At 48.7% G+C, this 18,061-nt stretch overlaps 7 protein-coding genes across 8 annotated transcripts; 1 reads left to right on the top strand and 6 right to left on the bottom strand.

Moving 5' to 3' along the window:
- Positions 1–114: 114 nt before the first annotated feature.
- L3040_007890 (uncharacterized protein) lies at positions 115–1,907 on the bottom strand (the record flags this gene model as incomplete). The annotated part of the gene is made up of 3 exons (XM_007295613.1): positions 115–995; positions 1,124–1,573; positions 1,646–1,907. 3 exons carry the CDS (start codon positions 1,905–1,907, stop codon positions 115–117), a joined length of 1,593 nt encoding a protein of 530 aa, XP_007295675.1.
- Positions 1,908–5,526: 3,619 nt separating this feature from the next.
- On the bottom strand, positions 5,527–5,800 carry L3040_007889 (uncharacterized protein; the record flags this gene model as incomplete). Its single annotated transcript, XM_066154745.1, has 2 exons — positions 5,527–5,585; positions 5,641–5,800. 2 exons carry the CDS (start codon positions 5,798–5,800, stop codon positions 5,527–5,529), a joined length of 219 nt encoding a protein of 72 aa, XP_066010645.1.
- A 110-nt stretch (positions 5,801–5,910) lies between these two features.
- Positions 5,911–6,350, bottom strand: L3040_007888 (uncharacterized protein; the record flags this gene model as incomplete). Of its 2 annotated transcripts, none has more annotated exons than XM_007295615.1 (3): positions 5,911–5,981; positions 6,058–6,184; positions 6,246–6,350. In XM_007295615.1, the coding sequence occupies 3 exons, from the start codon at positions 6,348–6,350 to the stop codon at positions 5,911–5,913; spliced, it is 303 nt and encodes a 100-aa protein (XP_007295677.1). The 2 variants fall into 2 exon arrangements, with proteins under 2 accessions (XP_007295677.1, XP_066010644.1); XM_066154744.1 differs by having other exon boundaries at positions 5,911–5,978.
- Positions 6,351–7,700: 1,350 nt separating this feature from the next.
- L3040_007887 (uncharacterized protein) lies at positions 7,701–9,682 on the bottom strand (the record flags this gene model as incomplete). The annotated part of the gene is made up of 3 exons (XM_007295617.2): positions 7,701–9,323; positions 9,376–9,491; positions 9,559–9,682. The coding sequence occupies 3 exons, from the start codon at positions 9,680–9,682 to the stop codon at positions 7,701–7,703; spliced, it is 1,863 nt and encodes a 620-aa protein (XP_007295679.2).
- A 582-nt stretch (positions 9,683–10,264) lies between these two features.
- On the bottom strand, positions 10,265–12,066 carry L3040_007886 (uncharacterized protein; the record flags this gene model as incomplete). Its single annotated transcript, XM_066154743.1, has 2 exons — positions 10,265–11,816; positions 11,900–12,066. The coding sequence occupies 2 exons, from the start codon at positions 12,064–12,066 to the stop codon at positions 10,265–10,267; spliced, it is 1,719 nt and encodes a 572-aa protein (XP_066010643.1).
- Positions 12,067–12,442: 376 nt separating this feature from the next.
- On the top strand, positions 12,443–13,022 carry L3040_007885 (uncharacterized protein; the record flags this gene model as incomplete). The annotated part of the gene is made up of 6 exons (XM_007295618.2): positions 12,443–12,467; positions 12,542–12,598; positions 12,663–12,701; positions 12,762–12,789; positions 12,864–12,927; positions 12,984–13,022. 6 exons carry the CDS (start codon positions 12,443–12,445, stop codon positions 13,020–13,022), a joined length of 252 nt encoding a protein of 83 aa, XP_007295680.2.
- A 1,323-nt stretch (positions 13,023–14,345) lies between these two features.
- Positions 14,346–16,592, bottom strand: L3040_007884 (uncharacterized protein; the record flags this gene model as incomplete). The annotated part of the gene is made up of 5 exons (XM_007295619.2): positions 14,346–15,400; positions 15,453–15,775; positions 15,838–15,865; positions 16,307–16,501; positions 16,553–16,592. The coding sequence occupies 5 exons, from the start codon at positions 16,590–16,592 to the stop codon at positions 14,346–14,348; spliced, it is 1,641 nt and encodes a 546-aa protein (XP_007295681.2).
- Positions 16,593–18,061: the final 1,469 nt, after the last annotated feature.

The raw sequence follows: 18,061 nt of genomic DNA, 5'->3' as shown, positions 1-18,061 counted from the left end.
AACATGAATCTTCTGTGTATGAACTAGTCACAGTGGACCTTTGAAATTTACCAACATGTCGATATCTACATCACCGTTCCAATCGATCAGAGCAGACCCCAACTACATCCGTCGTCACTTCTTCCACGCGGCACTAGCCTTCTCGTGGATGTCCTTCACGAGACTCGCATCGATGAGCCTCTTCTCCACACTCATCCCCTCAGGAAAGCCCCCAATCTCAAACTCCCACATCTCATCAAGCCTCTCCCTCTTCTTGTTAAACTTGACCCATTTCCATCCTTTCCTCGCACCGTCTCTCCCCATTCCATGCGATTCCTCGATCCTCTCCCACCCCTGCAAGGCAGCCGGAACATATGGCTGCATGCCGTGGTCCAGCTGAGCCTGCTGCCTGTAATGCACACTCGGATGGATGCGCTCCACCGTGTACCACTGCTCCTCCACGGGAACCTTCTTGCTGGGGGCGACGGAGTCGTAGAAATTCGGCTCTCGCTCCTTGGGGAAAGCCATCAGCCAGTACATGGGCGTGTGACTGTCGTCGATCTCGCCAATGCCGTAGCCCGCCGGCAGCGCCTTGTTCGTCGTGTCCGAGATGAGGTTCTTGACGAACCGGGGCGCGTTCCAGATGGACCAGCCCGTCTCGGGTTCGGGCTCCATCTCCGCCATCCGCTTGAACTCGGCGATCTGGCCGGCGAGGGCCGCCTCGGAGAGTGCGAGGTGAGGTCGGATCCGGTCCAGCATCCAGCCGTAGCTGACGGAAGCTAGCTGCTCCCTGTCGCCCTTGGGGCTCTTGCCTGCGTTGGCAGAGCTGCCCCCGCCAACGTTGATGTGGGCGCCGGGGAACCAGCACTGGCAGAGGGCGGTCTTGGGCTTCTCGCGTGGTCCGTTGGGATCGCCTTTGGGGTCTATGAGGGGTGTTGGTTTGAGTTTCCACATGGCTGGGGCAAAGGATTCGCGGCGCTCGTCGAGGGCGAGTGCTTGATATGCATGAAGAATTCCTGGATTCTCGTCAAACACAAATCACGATTTGCAGATGGCGGCGTGCGAAGAAAATCCTCGATTTCTTTTTTGTTTTTTTTTTTACCTTAACTATAGGAAGGCAGCGGACTAGGAAGGCTGTACTCACTATCGTTGAGGGTAGTGTCGTAGAACTGGTAGGCCTTTTGGTGTGCCCTGTGCAGCTTAAAATGCGAGAAGTGTCCCAGATTTGGAATACCAAGAGCACCAACAGTATCCCATACACCGATGACCTGGATCTTGATCTCGGCTGGAAGGGAAATAGCATGGCCCCCAGTTGCCTTGCTAGCCTCTGTGAATTCTGTCCAGGCCGGATACCGATCGAACGACTTTCCAGCCCCATCCTTCCCGTGGACATACTCGTTATACAAAGAGATGAAGGTTGACATGGAAGCTGGCTTCAAGACTCCGAGCTGACACACAAGCCCGGCAGTCGCTCGAACCGTGTAAGCACCCCGAGAGAACCCGAAGAAGAAAAGCTGATCGCCCGCGCAAAAGTTGTTTGCAAGAAAGTTGTAGGCTTCGAGGATTTTCTCGATGAGCCCAGACCCCAGACCACCTGATTGATGTCAGTCAGTCAGTCTTACTACCTTTCAAACAGGGTGAAGTGAAAATGAACTCTGGTACTTACCTTGTCTCTTCTTCTCAACGTCGGTGATATCACCCGTCCCAATCCCGGCATCATAATAGACGAGTTGCTGCCATTCTTTGCCGTTCTTGTCCTTCCCAGCATTGGCAAGTACTCTAGATAACCGGGCGACATTGGAAGAGCACCCCTTTGTTGGATCCAAGGATGTTGCTGACTGCCAGGTTCCATCACAGCAGATTACAATTCTCTTGGGCTGGGCATCGACCTCGGGCGAGACGAAAGTCTTGTCATATGTTGGAGCCATGACTTGTTCCGTGCGGACTCGGAGTTGTTGTGAATTCTCATAGAAATCCTTATATACATTTTTTTGGGGGAGGAAGACTATCGAGACCAGCAAGCTGGAATGTAAGTCTCACGGGTGGAGTCGATTTGATCGACCTAGTTTTTTTCTTTTTTAACATAAAATCCCAAAATGTTTTATATCATAAACATGGTTTAAAACACTATACACGTTTCGGCCTACATATGTAGTGCGGCTCGCTCCAGTGGCTTGACTAGCTTTCCCGTGTCAGCCATGTGTGAATATCCCTTGCTTGAATTGGCAGCGAAACTCCATGTTGACAGGTATGGAGGCAGCTGAAGGTTGAGACAAGACTGCTAGCTCGCGGGAGCTGGAGCTGGAGCTGGAGCTAAAAAAAAGCAAATGGCTTCTATTCGTCCCGCTTGGCTCTGCTATCATCTCCTCTTCAAGACACACGAAGAAGAAAAATCAATTGACTACGAAGAGATATTGGACATGTTTGAAACATCCAGAGGAGGAGGGAGAGAGGAGGGAGAGAGGAGGGCGCTTGTCCAGAAAAGGCTTAGCGAACCTGAGCAAGCCCCATTTTTTTTGACGACGTCACCAAAGTGCCCAATCTTAACATCAATTTGATAGCCGGCTACGGGTCAAAGAGTTGCTTTCCAATTGAGCTCATTGATTGCTCTTCGTGGGCTTGTAAGCTTTTAGTGACTTGGGTAAGCGCCAATATTCGTTGGTGGTGAGCTTCTTCCTGCTTCATCTCCTCCTGTACTCGTCTCAATGGTGACTGATCTGCTATTGACATCCTCATTTGCAAGTACCCCCTACTTTTTACAGAATTTATGATTACCCATCACTTATTATTTGAAAATCCCTCATCAACCCTCCGCCGCGGACAGCCTCAGGGCAAAGATTAGAGGCTGACGATGAAAGTGATTTCCGTTGTCACGCGGCATCAACAGATCACAATCATCCAAGGATGAGCAAGGATAGCCAGCTCATAGAATATTGGGAAAACTATCGAGGTCCGCGAAAGACCGGACAACAGCTATCGAGTGGATTAGTTTTTTTAAGGCCAATGACACACGCTGGAAGTGGTGGTGGGGTCGCCAGGCCCGGACAGCGACAATAAAACTCGGCAGAACCGGCCGAATGATAGATGTTTGATGACTACGGAGAGATCCAGGAGGATCATACTGATATGCAAGTTTTCTGAATTTGTTCTTTGTCAAAACCTTCTGGGCCTGGTGGCTTGATTTCGCCAAGATCAAATAGCCAAGTGGCTACTTCAGGATGTACACACTCGCTCTCGCTGCTCAATCAACAATTAGCCAGGAATCCTCCCGAGTAGCATGTATCGTATCTCCTTTTACCTTTGTTTCATATTCAACTTGAAGTTTTTGACTGCTTCACATTCGCTTGATGTCCAATGCCGTTTGCAACTTCTGCTTTCACGAGATTGGAGCATTTATACGCCTGAAAGTGTAACATTTTTCTAAGTGTGCCGCAAATGCAAAATACAACTGTTCTTCCACACCTGAGACAGGATGAAGACAAGGACACGCAACTGTGTGAAAGTGCCTCCAAAAAAATCAAACTCGAGCAAGGGCAAGAGAACCAAGGAACCAGATATCTGTAAGCACCTCCTTCCAGAGCCGGTGTCTTCTGATATGCAAACTATAACAGTTTCGGAGGGCCGTTGCCACCAGCCTATTGTTGCAAAGTTAGTAAAAGTCATGTTATCCATCGCTTTAATTGAACTTACGCAATCATCACAAGTGCAATCACACTTTGGGCATCCAGCAGGCCTACTGCAATCGCATCCAGCAGGGGTTTTGCCGCACGCTTGGCGGGTGACGAGAATCCCGTTCTCGTTAGCGCTCATGATTGATGCGGTCGATGTTGATGCCAACAAGAAGGCTAGAACGACCCAGGTCTTCATGATGGCTTTGGATGGCTTTGGATGGCTTTGGATGGCTTTGGATAGCTTTGAAGTGATCTTTGACTTGAAAGGAGAGATGCTCGTATTTTGAGAAGCGACTGAGGAGGAGGGAGATGTTTGGATGTTCGATGTGGAATGAACTTTGAAGCGTGGGCGACTGGCCCTTCTTATACCTATCTACTAAACCCTTTTGTATTTCACCGTTGGACTCTCGCGCGCTCTCTTGTTCCTCGACTGTTTCAATCGACCAAATGGCCGAGACAGTCCTTTCACATTTGCTAAGATTCAGTCTTCGTATTACAATCCAAGATATTGCCTTCGCAAAGGAAAACGGCCAATCGCTTGCATGAGGAAGGGAAGAAGATGAGGGCGGCCCAAGCGATTTTTTCGCAAGCCTATTAAAAAAGCGGGCGAGGTTGCTGTCAACGTATTATCTTTTGTCTCTTAATTGATTAGTGCGTCAATTGCGCAATGAGAAAATCGCAAAGAAAGAAAAGGCGGAAATTTTTAAAGGTCTATGCGCTCGCCTTTGTTTCCCGATTCTTCCGCCGACCAAATCACCGGGTCAATCTTTTTACATTTGCCAGAATTAAGCCTCGTATTACTGTATAAGACATTGACGTGGGAAAGGAAAACGGCCAATCGCTTGTATAAGAGGGGGAAGAAAGCAAAGGCGGCCCAAGCCATTCTTGCAAAAACCTTTTAGATAAGCGAGAGAGGTTGCTATTAACGTATTATGATGGAGATCGCGTCCCTGATCTATTTTCAGACCTTATATCAGGCCCCAAGATCACGTGCCTCTGCTCCACTAGGCACGTAGCTAGGTCACGTGGGCACGCTTAGATAGACGAGTAGCTAGTTCCTTCCTGAATCAGCATCGATCATTTATAATATATATACAGCATACATTCAAGTATCATACGAAGCCTCTCTTTTCCCTCCCTTTTCACTTACGACTTCATTATGATTAAATTTCTATATATCTCTTGATTCGCAGTCAAGTATATGCTGGAGCTCTTCCTTTCAAAGTATCATCTTTGTTTCTCAACTAATCAGTGCGTTAATTGCGAAAGGAGAAAGTCGCGAAGAAAAAAAAGGCGGGAAGTTTTTAAAGGTTGATGTGAGCGCCTTGGTTTCTCGACTGTTTCACCGACGGAATCGCCGGGTCAGCCCCTTCAATTTGCTAGGATCCAGTCCTCTTATTACTATCTAAGACACTGCCTTCGGGAAGGACTGTCTAAGATCGTATTTGGCTCGCACGCTCATTTTATTGCATTCTAACGTTGTAATAGGAGCACGGGTGCATATTTGGCTTTGAGCGAATTCACCGCCGAATTTTCAATTGTTTGGCTCGCATAGTATGCTAGCGTACTTCAACTATTTAAAGTAGCACGCGAAGCTGCTAATAAGGTATAATATTTATTTCTTAAATGATCAATGCATTGACTGCGCAAAAAGCAAATTGAGAAAAAAAAAAAGAGGAAAGTTCCTTAGAAGAATGATGAAAGGTGGCAGTCATCATGGCAGATATAGCTGGCGGCTGAACACTCTTAAAACAGATGACATGTCTATCGTAAACATAACAGGATCTTGTCCGATGGAAGAGTGAGAACAGAAGAGATAGGATGTCAAAACAGTCAGAATCAAAAGATGACGACAGGCAAAAAACCTCCTCGACTCTCATCGTCTCCGAAATATTACCGATAGTTCGCATGGGTTTTGTCCAATGGTTTCAATTCCTTGACAAGAGTCATCTATTGCCGCCGAGCTGCTTCCCAGATACAATTGACTTACTCTCTAAGAAACTACAGTCAAGGGAGCCGGGAGCCCAGTAATGGATAGCGACCATGCCGATTTTTCCAAGGTCTCGTCTCTTATGCTTGCCCTGGATCCGACCCTCACAGCTGTACTTGACAGACTTCGTGTTGCTGATGTGACCCTGAGGATAAGACATAGAGGCTGCTTTACTGTATGTAGCTTACGCTTAAGCCATGCTGAGCCAGTATTTTTGAGATCCTTAGTTTCTCTCGGCTCGGCCATCATTCGATCCTGGATCCGGAAATATCAAGGCTTCTTGATCTTGATCTCCTTCTTCGTCAACTCTCCCAATTGCTTCTCCAACTGCTGGACCTCTGCTATAATCACCACATCAGCCGAATCCATACGCACCATCTTGCGATCGATGCAAGAGATCCAGAGTCCTTCACCCACCAGTCTTCTCCTTCTTGATCTCATCCTTTTCCAAGTACACCCATCCCCAATACGCCAGCTGGTATGTAAAAGTCGCCATAAGCAGGACTTTCGCGATCGGTCTCCCGAACGTCTTGTAAAAGCCAATCTGGTACATCCATCAGTCAGCTTTCGACACAAAATAAAACAAAATTAAAAGAGCTTCTTACGTGAGGAGAAACCACCTTCTGGCCGGCCTCCGTCGAGTTGAACCTCATCTGGCTCACCGTCTTCACTGTCGCCGCACCCCTCCATAGCTTCGTTGCAGGGTTCATTGTTCCTGTGAGTTGTTGTCTGCGTACAGTATGGAGAAAAATTGTCAACTCCAGCTCTGATTAGCTGAAGTTCAGTCAAGCACTAAGCGTTCCTTCGCCACGCTCCTGGCTAACTCCGAGGCTAACTCCGAGGCTAACTAGCGGCTGACCCCAGCCCGGGCGGGCCCCACACTCCTCCCTTACCGATAACCTGGATGGCTTGCGGACAGATCGTTGCGATTTCGTAGATAGACACACGTCCACTCACATTCACATCCACACTCCTTGCCTTTCCATTCCCTGCTCTTCAACTTCTAATAATTGTCTTTGCACACACAATAAACAAAGACCAGAATCTATACACTAACACCACTTCTCTCTCACAACACCGACATCGACATCAATACGAGACGACACGAACACCACAAACCAACACCCAACCGCCCAACCGCTCAACCTACATCCACAATGGTACGTAAAATACAACACGATACGATCCTACACAAACAAGGAATATCAGGGAGAGAGAGAAAGAAAGAATGAAAGAAAGGGAAAAGCAAAGGCCACAAGACCAAGCAAGCAGAACAAGAAGGAAATCAACAAGGCTGACAAAGGGACACCTTCCGTGTGTACACAGGCGCAAACCCCCGAGCAGCGCAAGCGCAACGAGAAGTTCAACAAGCAGCAGGACGCCAAGCGCGGCAAGCCTACGCAGGAGATCATCAAGAAGCAGTCGTTCAAGAGCCCCGTGAGCCCCGTCGTGCTCGGTACGTCGCTTCTCCCTCTTCTTTCTCTCTCTATAACCCAATTCTCCTTTCCCCTCGAATGAAAGGATGGGATGGTGCCAGCGGCAAGGACAGAGGATGAGGTGGATGCATGCTGATTGATGCTCGTAGGTTTACTTGCGTTTGTCATCTTTGGGGGGTTGGTGTTTGAACTGATTAGTCGGATGATTGGTTAGAGGTTATGTTGGATTATGAAGGGAGACGGGGGGAGGGGAGGCATGTATGATTGTGATGGCAGGAGTCGGCGAGATGAGCGGACATAAGATAGGGCATATATTGGTTGACGGGCTGGGCGGGCGGCACATCATGTCTACGGATATGAGTGTATAGTGTATAGTACAAAAGTCACCTTCTCACTTTAGCAGACATGAGGAGAAAAAATGGTGTTCTTGCTTGGTTTCTGGAATTTTGATTTTGTTTCTAGAGATTATGGGATTCTGGAAACTACCTACACAACAGTGAAATCCATAAAAAGCAACTCAGAAGATGGTATGTCCAACATCAGAACTCGAGCATTGAGGAGGAAGCATAGCACTCAAAAGGCGACAACAAGCAATGTGATTTTTAACTCCGACTACTACTCACTCTACGAGCCCAATCCACGTCTCTTTCCACCACCATCGTGCTTCATCTTAGTCCCTGCCTCGAATTGACGCTCCAGGTCCGCGGCTATCTTATCAATGTCGACTTCGGGACGCTTCGTGCTCTTCTTGCCCTCTTTCTCCGTCGCCTTGCTCGCCTCCTTGCCAGCACCCAAGAGGCGAAGGAACTTGTCTTTCCGCGCTGCATCACCACTCAAAGCTTCCGGATGCCATTGCTCTGCGCCGTGACTTGGCTTATCTCCGTCGCCGCTCCCCTTCTTGGACTTCTTGTCCTTTTTTGGTGGATTTGCCTCGGTCATTTCTCGAGATGCCTCCTCCTCTGCTGCCTGGAGTGCCTTTGCTTCACGCTTCGCCTTCTTCTCCCGCTTCTTGCTATCAGTCTCAGTCTCAATCTCTACTTTGTCGACCTCAGGTTCCTGGACTGCCCTCTCAGACTTGGACTTTTTCTTCTTATGTGACTTATCCCCCTTGACCTCCTGCGCAGCTTCCATCCCCCCATCATCTTCAGCCTCGTCTCGCTTACGCTTCTTCGAAGATGAGTCGCCTCCGCTACTCTCAGCAGTTTCTAGCCTAGCCGCCTTTCTGGCAGCCTTCCTTGCCTTCTTGGCATTCTTAGCATCAGCCTCTGCCTTCCCCTCTACTTCAGTTTGCTTCTCTCTGCGCTCTTGTCTCCTCTTCGCCCTCTCAGCAAGCTTCTTCGCCTCGTGTGCTCTCTCGATCTCGGCAGCTTTCTCAACCAGTCCAGGGTCAAGTTTCTGCAAGTTCGCTGGAGGCTTCTCTGGGACCACTACTTTGTCCTCTTCACCCTGCTCAATCTTAGCATCATCATCCGACTTGGTTCCAGCACGCGAGGCTCTGGCGTCAGCCATCTGCGCTTGAAGAGCAGCCTGCTCAGCCAGAATCTCCTTCCTCGCCTTCGCCTTATCAAACACGATTCCTTCTTTTTCGGCTTGCCTCTTCCTGATTTTGAGCTCCTTCTTCAGCTTCTTAGCCTCCTTCTTAATTTTCTTAAGATCCTTCCGGGCCAAGATCTTCTGCTTCTTCTGCTCACGCAGGCGCTTCATGATGTCCGTGTCCGGAATATCCCACAGCGCGAGCATGTTTTCCTCTCCCTCGGGTAAGCTGATTCCCGCAGGAATGATTGGTTTCGGCGGGGTTTCCTGGAGCCTCTTCAGCATCTCCTGTCTCTGGAGCTTTTTTTTGCTAATCCGTTTCGGCCGCTTCATTTCCTTCAGGGCTTCCTTAGCCGGGAATCTGGTCGGTACGGGTCGTCCTTCTTCAGCGGCCTTTTGGGCTTCTTCGGCCTCCAACTTGACAGCTAATTCGGCATTCTTGTACCGCAGTTCGGCTGCTTTCCTCCCTGCTTCCTCTCTCTCCTTCTGCTCGGCTGCCTCAGCGGCTTTTCGAAGTGCCTCCTTTGTCTTGATGATCCCGCCTGGTAATGTTATGATCTCACCAACATTGAACGTCTTGCCGCTCGGGTCGTGGATGGCTGCTAGACGCTCAACTTGTCGGACAGCTGCGTCACGGATCTTCAGGCGCTCGACATCTATAGCTCGCTGCTTATTGAGATCTTTATTCTTGTTGTACTTCTCCGTATTCTTGCTCTATGATGACTGTCAATTGCGCTCTTGTGGATGAAGCAGAAAAGCCGCTCACCAATTCTCTGTGAAGGAGTCCATTGACCTTCCTCGCGGCCTTAGCCGCAGACTTGGCCTGTTTCCTCTCCTTGCGGAGCTTCAATCGGATATCGCGGGCAATTGCTTTCCTCTCCGCTATTCGAATGGGTCAATTTCAGAAAAGAGAAGAACCGTGCTGCAAAGGTCATGTCGGCCATATTACCTGGCGTCTTTCCAATGATTTCCGGCCCCCATTCGGTTTCCTTTTCCTTCGGCTCTTCATGAATAGGGCCGGAATTTTCAGCAGTCCTGCCCTCGCCGATCGGAATGAAGTTGGCATTGTCCATGGTTGCGATAAGCTTGAAGTTGTCGTTGCGCAATTCGGTACAGCTTCAAGAATTTTTATTTTACACCGAGATAGGCTTATCCACTAGCGCGGATCTGCGACAGGGATGTAAGGCATGTAGTTAGTGCGTGGTTAGCGAGTCGGAGAGGGAACAAAACAACATCAAAGTTAGAGACGTTCGAATGATCCAATGCAATGTATGTCGTCAGTCATCATCCATTCTAACCGAAACGCCATCACTATGAACAGCCCAAGTCTAACGGTATCCTCCTAGACAACTTCCAATCCTCATCAAACCCAATCCTCATCATGTCCACTCCAATCCTCCCAATACTCTCGTGTTTCTTCGACTGCAGTGCCGGGCTACTACTTTGCTGGTGGGGTAGGCTATCATGGCGAGTACCCCCGGCTTATGCAAAGCCTTCATAATCCTCTGAGAGCAGCTATTAAGAAGTACCGAGAAGTACTCCGGAGCCGTTTTCAGGCGACGGCTCTCCCATCTGCCATCAAGCTGCCCGTGGCGACCGACCCTCTTCTAGTCATTCTTCAAGACCGGGTACAAGACATCGACACCACCACCATCCTACTTGCCATGATCCCCAGTAGCGAGCGTGGCCTCGCTCATCTTATCACTTTCCTTTGCCTCAAAACTGCCAAAATCTTTTGCAGCCGCCTTACTGGTATATTTCCTCTTCACCTTTTCCTTCTTCGCGTCTACGTCAACAACGACATCCTCTGCATCGTCCCCGCTCGGGATTTCCAAGCCATCATTAAAGCGAATGGCCAACCCCAATTCCGCAAAATGCGGCCTCGGGGGCGTGGGGCTTAGCATTTCCCTTTTCATCTCCAAGGTGTGATATAGCTGAAGCCCTGCGTAAGAATCGCTGGCCGCATACTGAACTTGTTCCATCGTCAGAGGTTGACGCCAATCGCTGATTCTCACCTCTCCTTTGAACATTGGAAGATGCAAGTGCTCTTTCGTCTGCGTAGCAAGCGATACCAGAGTGCGGTTGATAGATGCGAATTCCTTGCTCCGGGAGAACTTCACTAGTTTGTAGAGATGACTGAGCTCGATAAGACTCCGTGAGTCAATGCCTAGCCATCTCTTTACGCGTGTGCAGTCGCCTTTGATCGCAACTCCAACTTTGATAATCGAGGGATCCTCCATGATTTTCTTTAGCGTAGGAGGGACAAGATCCTTCCTCACTCCGTCCTTGACCGGAAATGCCGCCACGTGCATCAGCGCAATTCGCGACTCGCTCGCTATCTGTACTAGTGAAACCTGATCTCTAGCAGTTCTCAATCCTTTCTCCTTCCACTCGATGTCGAAACCGATGACTTTTGCGTCTGTGAAATGTTCCTTCAGGGCCTTTTCCGAGGTTTGGAGGCTTTTGCAGTAATGAACTCTGGGGCTGTCATATCTTCCGTTGACCATTTCTGGGCCACGGTAGAGAGCGTATGACCAGTACGATTCCTTCGAAGAGGGTTTGGCATCTTTGGCTTGGCGAAAGAGCTCAGGGTCCATTTTGTAAGCGGTAGTAGTTTCGTGAGGCTCGTTGTACTTGGGATCCTCTGGTTCTGGCTCGTAATCTTTTGGCTCCTTGAAATCTATCAGAACGCTTAAGTCCTTCGCGCTGGCCTCGTCGAGATCGTTGGGGTACTCCGGGCTTTCGCAGACATTACTTCTCTGCAATTCAGCGGTCTCACTCAACTCTACCGCAGTCCCAGCTTTCAATTTCTTGAAGGCATCTCCCGACCTTGTAGACTTATTTGTAGACATCGCCTCTGCGACCCCCACGGCTTTGCTCTTTGCTTTCGCGACATGTACTGTTGACGAGACTGTCGCCAAAGCTTTGGGTTTAGTGCACGACTGACAGTCATCCAGTAAAGAAGTGCTGGCAGGTGCCATTACATAATTATCCTCGGCGTGCGAATGTAGGAGATGGTCCTGCTCGATCTTCTCCATGGCAGATGTACTCAAGGACCTTGATGGCCCAGCCGCTGATCTAAATACGATGCCATCCTTTGGGGTCCATCTTCCGCTGAACACAATGGCATTATTCGGGTCCCAGGTCCGAGCCTGTGGTTGCGGTGAAGGGGTCGAGGGAGTGGTGTTCGAACGAGCTGCATTCGACCTGTCCAACAATATCGTAAGCCTACAAGCTCCAGTATAGACATTGGTAAAAATATACTTTGCGGAAATCTCGGGAGAACTTACAGCACCCTTCTTCCCTGCATCTTCGAGCCCATCGCTCTCATCGTATGCGTAACAAGACGCGTTAAAGTCGCAGAAGGTCCCTGGTGCTCCAAGTCCCTCACAGTAGTCATGATCGGTCGTCGAAGGGTCTTTCCCAACGAGAGTGCCCCATGATTCTCAAGGAGCATACCGCGGGTCTTGCGAGTCCGCTGCGAGTCTGTGTCGAGGGACAGGCCGACGCGACGTGCAAGGCCAATCGAACGCGTTGAGCGGCAAGAGTCCGTGCCGCCACCGAGAAATCTTGAATCATGAGAGCTTCGACAAAGGTATTAGCGATGTCTATATACCAACAATCACAAACAAACCCAGCGAGCTGATGGGACAGAGTTAAACATAATATTCTTAAAATATTGCCGCCGAGTCTTGACGAGTGTCTCTTTGAAGTTGCGTCTCAGATATCCTATCACGTGCTCTGATTGATCTTTTCAGTCTTCCTAGCTACGAAAGCGTGCACCACATCCTTCAGCACACTTACAGAGTTCAAGCCTCTTCACACAGTCCAATATGGCATCGCAATTACTGCCCCTCGGTTTGTCCCCGCCCAGGTGCTCTATATCTCGCAAATCAAATCAGATCACATACTGAGATGAGATCCCTCGATAGAGTTAATAGATAAATGCGTCGGATCCAAGATCTGGGTTGTCATGAAAGGCGACAAGGGTACGCTAGGCCTATGTTGATCTACTTCTGAACTTCCTCGGAAATCAGCTGACTCCATGACCAGAATTCAGCGGCACTCTTCTCGGTTTCGATGATTACGTCAGTATGTCTATCGAAATTCCTCCTTTTCAATACGGCAGCTTTTTACTAACGATACATTCAGATATGGTTCTCGAGGATGTGACTGAATTGTAAGTCCCCCCGTCACCCCAAGAGGGGGTGAGAGATGTATGCTGCGAGACATGGGCTAATTCGAGAGGCACAGCGACTACTCTGGCAACCACACCAAGCTCTCCAAGATCCTGTTGAATGGGAATAACATCTGCATGGCACGTCTTCTCACCAGACCGTTTGAGAGATGATGTGCTAACATACAATACAACAGTTGATACCTGGTGGGGAAGGGCCCACGGCGACAGGTTGAGGGGAGGGAGGCATGACTGGGTCAGTTCCGTGAAGTAAGAAGAGCAGAGGCGAATGTACGTGCTGTTGAAGACCGACTGATGAATTCGGGGTGACTCCGAAGGAGCACCGAATAGAGATAAAATACAAATCATCCATCCCCAGTCCGCATGCTTGCTGGTGCCCTGCTTTCTCCTACCTACATATTGTTTCGCTTCTGTTCTTGCTTCCTTCCATGCGTGTATCTCTCCTCTTACAACTCCCTCTCCAGCCCAAGCGGGAGCTCGAGGCAGCACATCTTGCCCTCACTATTCACATCACGCATGTCTCATCTCATTCAACTCGCTCCTAAAACCACAAAGCCTCTCTCTCTCTCTCTCTCTCCGGACAGACTACAAATAATTACCAAGCCCATACTATATATACTACACAATATATCTCCCCCAGGGACCAACCAGTGGACAAGTCACACACACACACACACACACACACACACACACACACACATATATATATATATATACATATAGCAGACAGCAAATCCTGCTTACTTGCTTGCATGCAATCCAATTTCGCACCGCACAGCAACATCTGCTTTTCCAGAACACGGAGAAATCTCATCTCTCCGCGCGACTGATCCTTGATAAAGAGACACCGACAGAGAGACAGACAGGCAAGCAGACAGACAGACAGACAATGCAGAAGAAGTCTTTCGCTATGCTCGTTCTCTCTTTCTTCGAACTTCGATCTTCGAAACACGACCCGAGTCCTAGATTGGATTAGATGGGCTGCTTACGTAGATACGTAGATACATACATACATACATACATACATACATATCAACCAGGCAAGCAAGCACAGCCTTCTTCCTCCCTCCTCAGGTACCGAGTCGTCTAGGTAGACCTCACCTCAATAACATAACAAACAGGCCAACAAACAAACAAACATATCGATAGTGCTCCAGGTAACGCTTACCTAGTCCACTGTTTTTTTTTTTTTTTTTTTCCAATTCGAATATTGAACCCAATTACTAAATTTGACGGGGAATGTCACGCTCGGAACAATGTGGTCAGTGTACCATGTTCGATCGGGGATATAATTTAGGTCAGACGAGGATATTTCATTGATGAAAGAAATCTAAAAGATACCTTGTCTCGGCGACCGTCCAAAGTATGCCCAGGCCCAGAACAACTAATTAGCAAATCCATCGATTACCTTCCAAGCCTATCTCGCCAAGCGCAACCTCCAGAATGAGATTTTTTCTTCGATCAAAAGCAACGCGTAAAAACTATTTCTATTCGAGAAACACAGACACTAAGCAAAAAAGACACAATCCTCCAACGAATCAGTTCATGCCCAGCAACGCTCTCGCGCCCGGCTCGCTAGCCACATAAACAACCTCATGCGCGTCGCTGAAGCCGTTGAAGCGTGTAGCAGAGCACTTGGTATACGCGCCCATCTCCTCAAAGTAAAGCCAGTCACCAACATCCAGCGTGTGATCAAAGCGGATGCTCTCAGAGATACGATCAATGCCGTCACAAGTTGGTCCCCAGATCGAGTACTCAGTTCCGTTGACGGATTCCTGCGCAGCGACATTGTTGAAGAGGGTCTGGTTGCCGGTACGGAGGACTTGTGCCTGAGGCTTCTGATGGTCGAACATGATGGAGGAGAAGTTACCGTATAGGCCATCATTGAGGTAGATCATGTAGCTCTTCTCGCCGGTCGGCATCTCGATGGTGCGGCGGGCAATGATGTGGCAGGCGAGCGTAAATGCGGACGAGACGTAGTAGCGGCCTGGCTCGCCGATGATGGAGATGTGACTGGGCATGTACTCATCCAAGGCGGAGCGGAGGACGCTAGCCATAGCTTCAAAGGTCTCGCTGACGAAACCACCGCCTATGTCGAGGGTGTGAAGGGAAAATCCGTGCACGGAGGCTTGGTCAAAGACCAGGCGGGCATCTTGGACGGCTTTCAAGTAGGCGATAGGGTCGGAGGCGCCAGAGCCAACGTGGAAGCTGACTCCTACCACGTTGAGGTGAAGTTCCTTTGCGAGTGCAAGGAGACCGTCCGTGGTGTCCATGGCGGCTCCAAACTTGAGACTCAAGCGGCATAAGCTAGAGGAATCGTCGGTAGAGATGCGGAGAAAGAGCTCGGCTCCGGGATAGAGCTTCTTGATTTTGTAAAGCTCATCGGCATTGTCAAAAGTCATCTTCTTGACGTTGTGGCTGGCTGCGTAGCGAACATAGGAGTTGGTCTTGCATGGCTGGGCATATATGATACGGCTTGGATCAACGTCCGCCTTAATGACTTGCTCAATCTCTGCCTTGGAAGCGCAATCAAAGCCCGTGCCGAGGGCGGCTAAGAGCTCAATGACACGAGGGTCGGGGTTACATTTGACCGCTGATGGTTGTTAGCGTATGCGGTATAAGTGAGATTGGAGCGTGATGCTAACCATAGAACGGCTTAACTCTTGGCAGATTCAACTTCCAGCGCATGTGCTGTCTGTAAACTTCGCCGAGATCGGCTATGAAGAAGGCGTCTTCATCGCCAGGGTCGCAGGCATTGTGATCAACATTCTCGAGCCGCTCCTTCAGAGAATCGCCGATAAGTTTCTTGGGATTGTTCACGCCATGATTGTTCTGCTCAGCGAAGACGCTCTTGATGTTCTCGTAATACGAGTGGTTATTCGTGAGATTTGTTTTGGTTTCAAAGTTTTCGATGGCGGAAGGGGACATATCCTCGTAAAAGAGTCGAGGGTTGTGTATTTGAATTCGGCTGTCATCATGTGCAGTCAGCCAGCTATTCTTTGGTTGTGCCGTGCAACGGTGGCAACTAACTATGATGGTTGAGAGGTTTTAGGGAGGTCTGTATCGATCAGATCCAGCACTGATCTGACGAGCTCGGCTTGACTCTTCCTCGACGAGAGGAAGAACCTCTAAACCCGTCCTATGCGGCAGCTGAGAATTTGGGAACGGAACGGGGGTGTACGACGAATCGAACAAAATGCGCTCAAGCTGCTTAGCGGTGGCCTGCAGCAGAAGGAGGAGGGAGGGTGTTGATGATGTGGCGGTTGGCTCGTAGCGAGTAATCTTGATCAGAAACCAGAGTTGCGGCTGCGGGAGCCGTGGTGTAGAGGGACGCCTTTGAGTTGACCAAAGGCAGTCAGGGGAGGGAGTTGATTTGTGGGATCGACGTGTCTGAGGTTTAGGAGTATTAGCTAGGTATCTATTTCTCCGCCTCTATGAAATGGCTCAAAAGCTGCCCGCATTGTGTGAAAAGAGGAGGCGGGAGGAGCGCGGCACATACCAGATCCGAGGATTGATTTGTGAGGAGCTATATTTTGGTCGAGTAGTGTGAGACCAAAATAAATCTTGAGGTTGAAGTGGAAGAGTTGAAGTCTTGAAGAGTTTGGAAACTGCGGTTGTAAATCGACGACGGAGTTGCAATTAAGGATGATCAAGAAGGCGGCGGCGTTGAAATTTTTAAAGTGGTGTACGGACGCTACCGGGAGCTGATTTAGGGTTTAGCCGAAACCATGAACACCCTTGTAACTGTTTAAGTTGTTGATAGAAAATAACGCAGTGTACTCCATAAGGCCTGAATTTATTAAATAATCCTTAATAATAGATTTAACTGCAACGTATGCGAGTCTGGATGCGAATGCGATGCGGTGTTACTTTATAATGAACAAGAAACCAAGGGGGGTTTTTTTTTTTAAAATAGTGGAAATCCATCAACCAATATTCACGCCGTTGTTTCTCAGGTACCTGAATTTCTAAACTCGGTATGTAACAAGATATGACATGACGTACCGGTACGGAGTAACCTCTCGCTTAGAGGTAACAATGCCCAATGCAATACTTTAGGGTTTCTGCGGAGTAGAAGGGCCCCGTTTCTAGGTAGTAATACCGGTAGTACTCCGTAAAAGCATCTTCAGCAAGCGAGACCTGCAGAAGCTCTCCCAATATAGGACAATATAAATGTATAGATGTATAGATGTATAGATGTATAGATGTATAGATGTATAGATGTATAGATGTATAGATGTATAGATGTATAGATGTATAGATGTATAAATGTATAGATGTATAAATTTATAGATGTATAAATGTATAACTACATAAATAAATAAAGAAAGAAACATATATATATAAATACATTCCATCAGATTGATACCTAGGTCCCTTGGCAGAACAGGCCATCGTATCCATACCTAGAGATATACCGAGGTATATGTAGGGTAGTAGTAGTAGTAGCAGCAGCAGCAGCAGCATTTATTACTCGCTTTTCCCAGAAGTCTGAGCCACGGGAAGAGAAGTGAAGCCATTTTGGCGGTAATTTCTCCATTTATTGCAAGATCTCAGCTCTCCCGTTGGTTGCTTTCTCCTGGCACACTCACTCACCCTCTTTTTCCGTGGCTCAGACTGCTGGAAAAACCGAGTAACGTCGTGGCGATTAGCTGGCTTTGCTTGCCGCCTTGAGACCTCTTATGAGGTACGGTGATGTGCTAAGCGAAAGTCTTACATACAAAGTACTACCTCATAGAAAGTACAAACTTCGAAGGGGGAAGAGCTCTTATTTAGATGATCCGGGTTTCTGACGCCGCGGTATCGCAATCCTTATACAGCCCTTGGAAGCATTTTCAAATTGGTGCAGCGCAGCTACTCTGGTATAAGCCCTTCCTTTGCGGATAGGATGGATCGCAGTAAGAGAAGTATATCGAAGGAAGAACTTATATCGAAGGAAGAACTCGTATAGCAAGTTATAGCAAGCAATTCGAGGCTGAGCCGGAGTCAGCCAGGTGGCCTTTTCGAAAGCGCAATATCGTCGATCTTCCTAAACCCCTTCCCATCTCTCACACCCGTTCCCCTTTTATCGCAAATCCTCCTAGTCTTTCAATCGGATGCCCGTTAGGTATAAATAGTAGTCGGCGTGGTGGTCGAAATAAGAGGAGGCTCGTTCAGAATCGCCGGTAAAGGAAAATCTCTTGAAAAGGCCACCTTGATTCAATTTCGGCTCTCCAGACTCTCTCTGCCGCGAGAAAGAGGGCTGGAGGCTCAT

Source organism: Drepanopeziza brunnea (genome assembly GCF_022702325.1).
Source record: "Drepanopeziza brunnea f. sp. 'multigermtubi' strain 214-2 chromosome Unknown ctg14, whole genome shotgun sequence".
Taxonomy (NCBI): domain Eukaryota; kingdom Fungi; phylum Ascomycota; class Leotiomycetes; order Helotiales; family Drepanopezizaceae; genus Drepanopeziza; species Drepanopeziza brunnea.
Note: the sequence above shows the minus strand (reverse complement) of the source record. Positions and strands in the feature narration are given on the sequence as shown.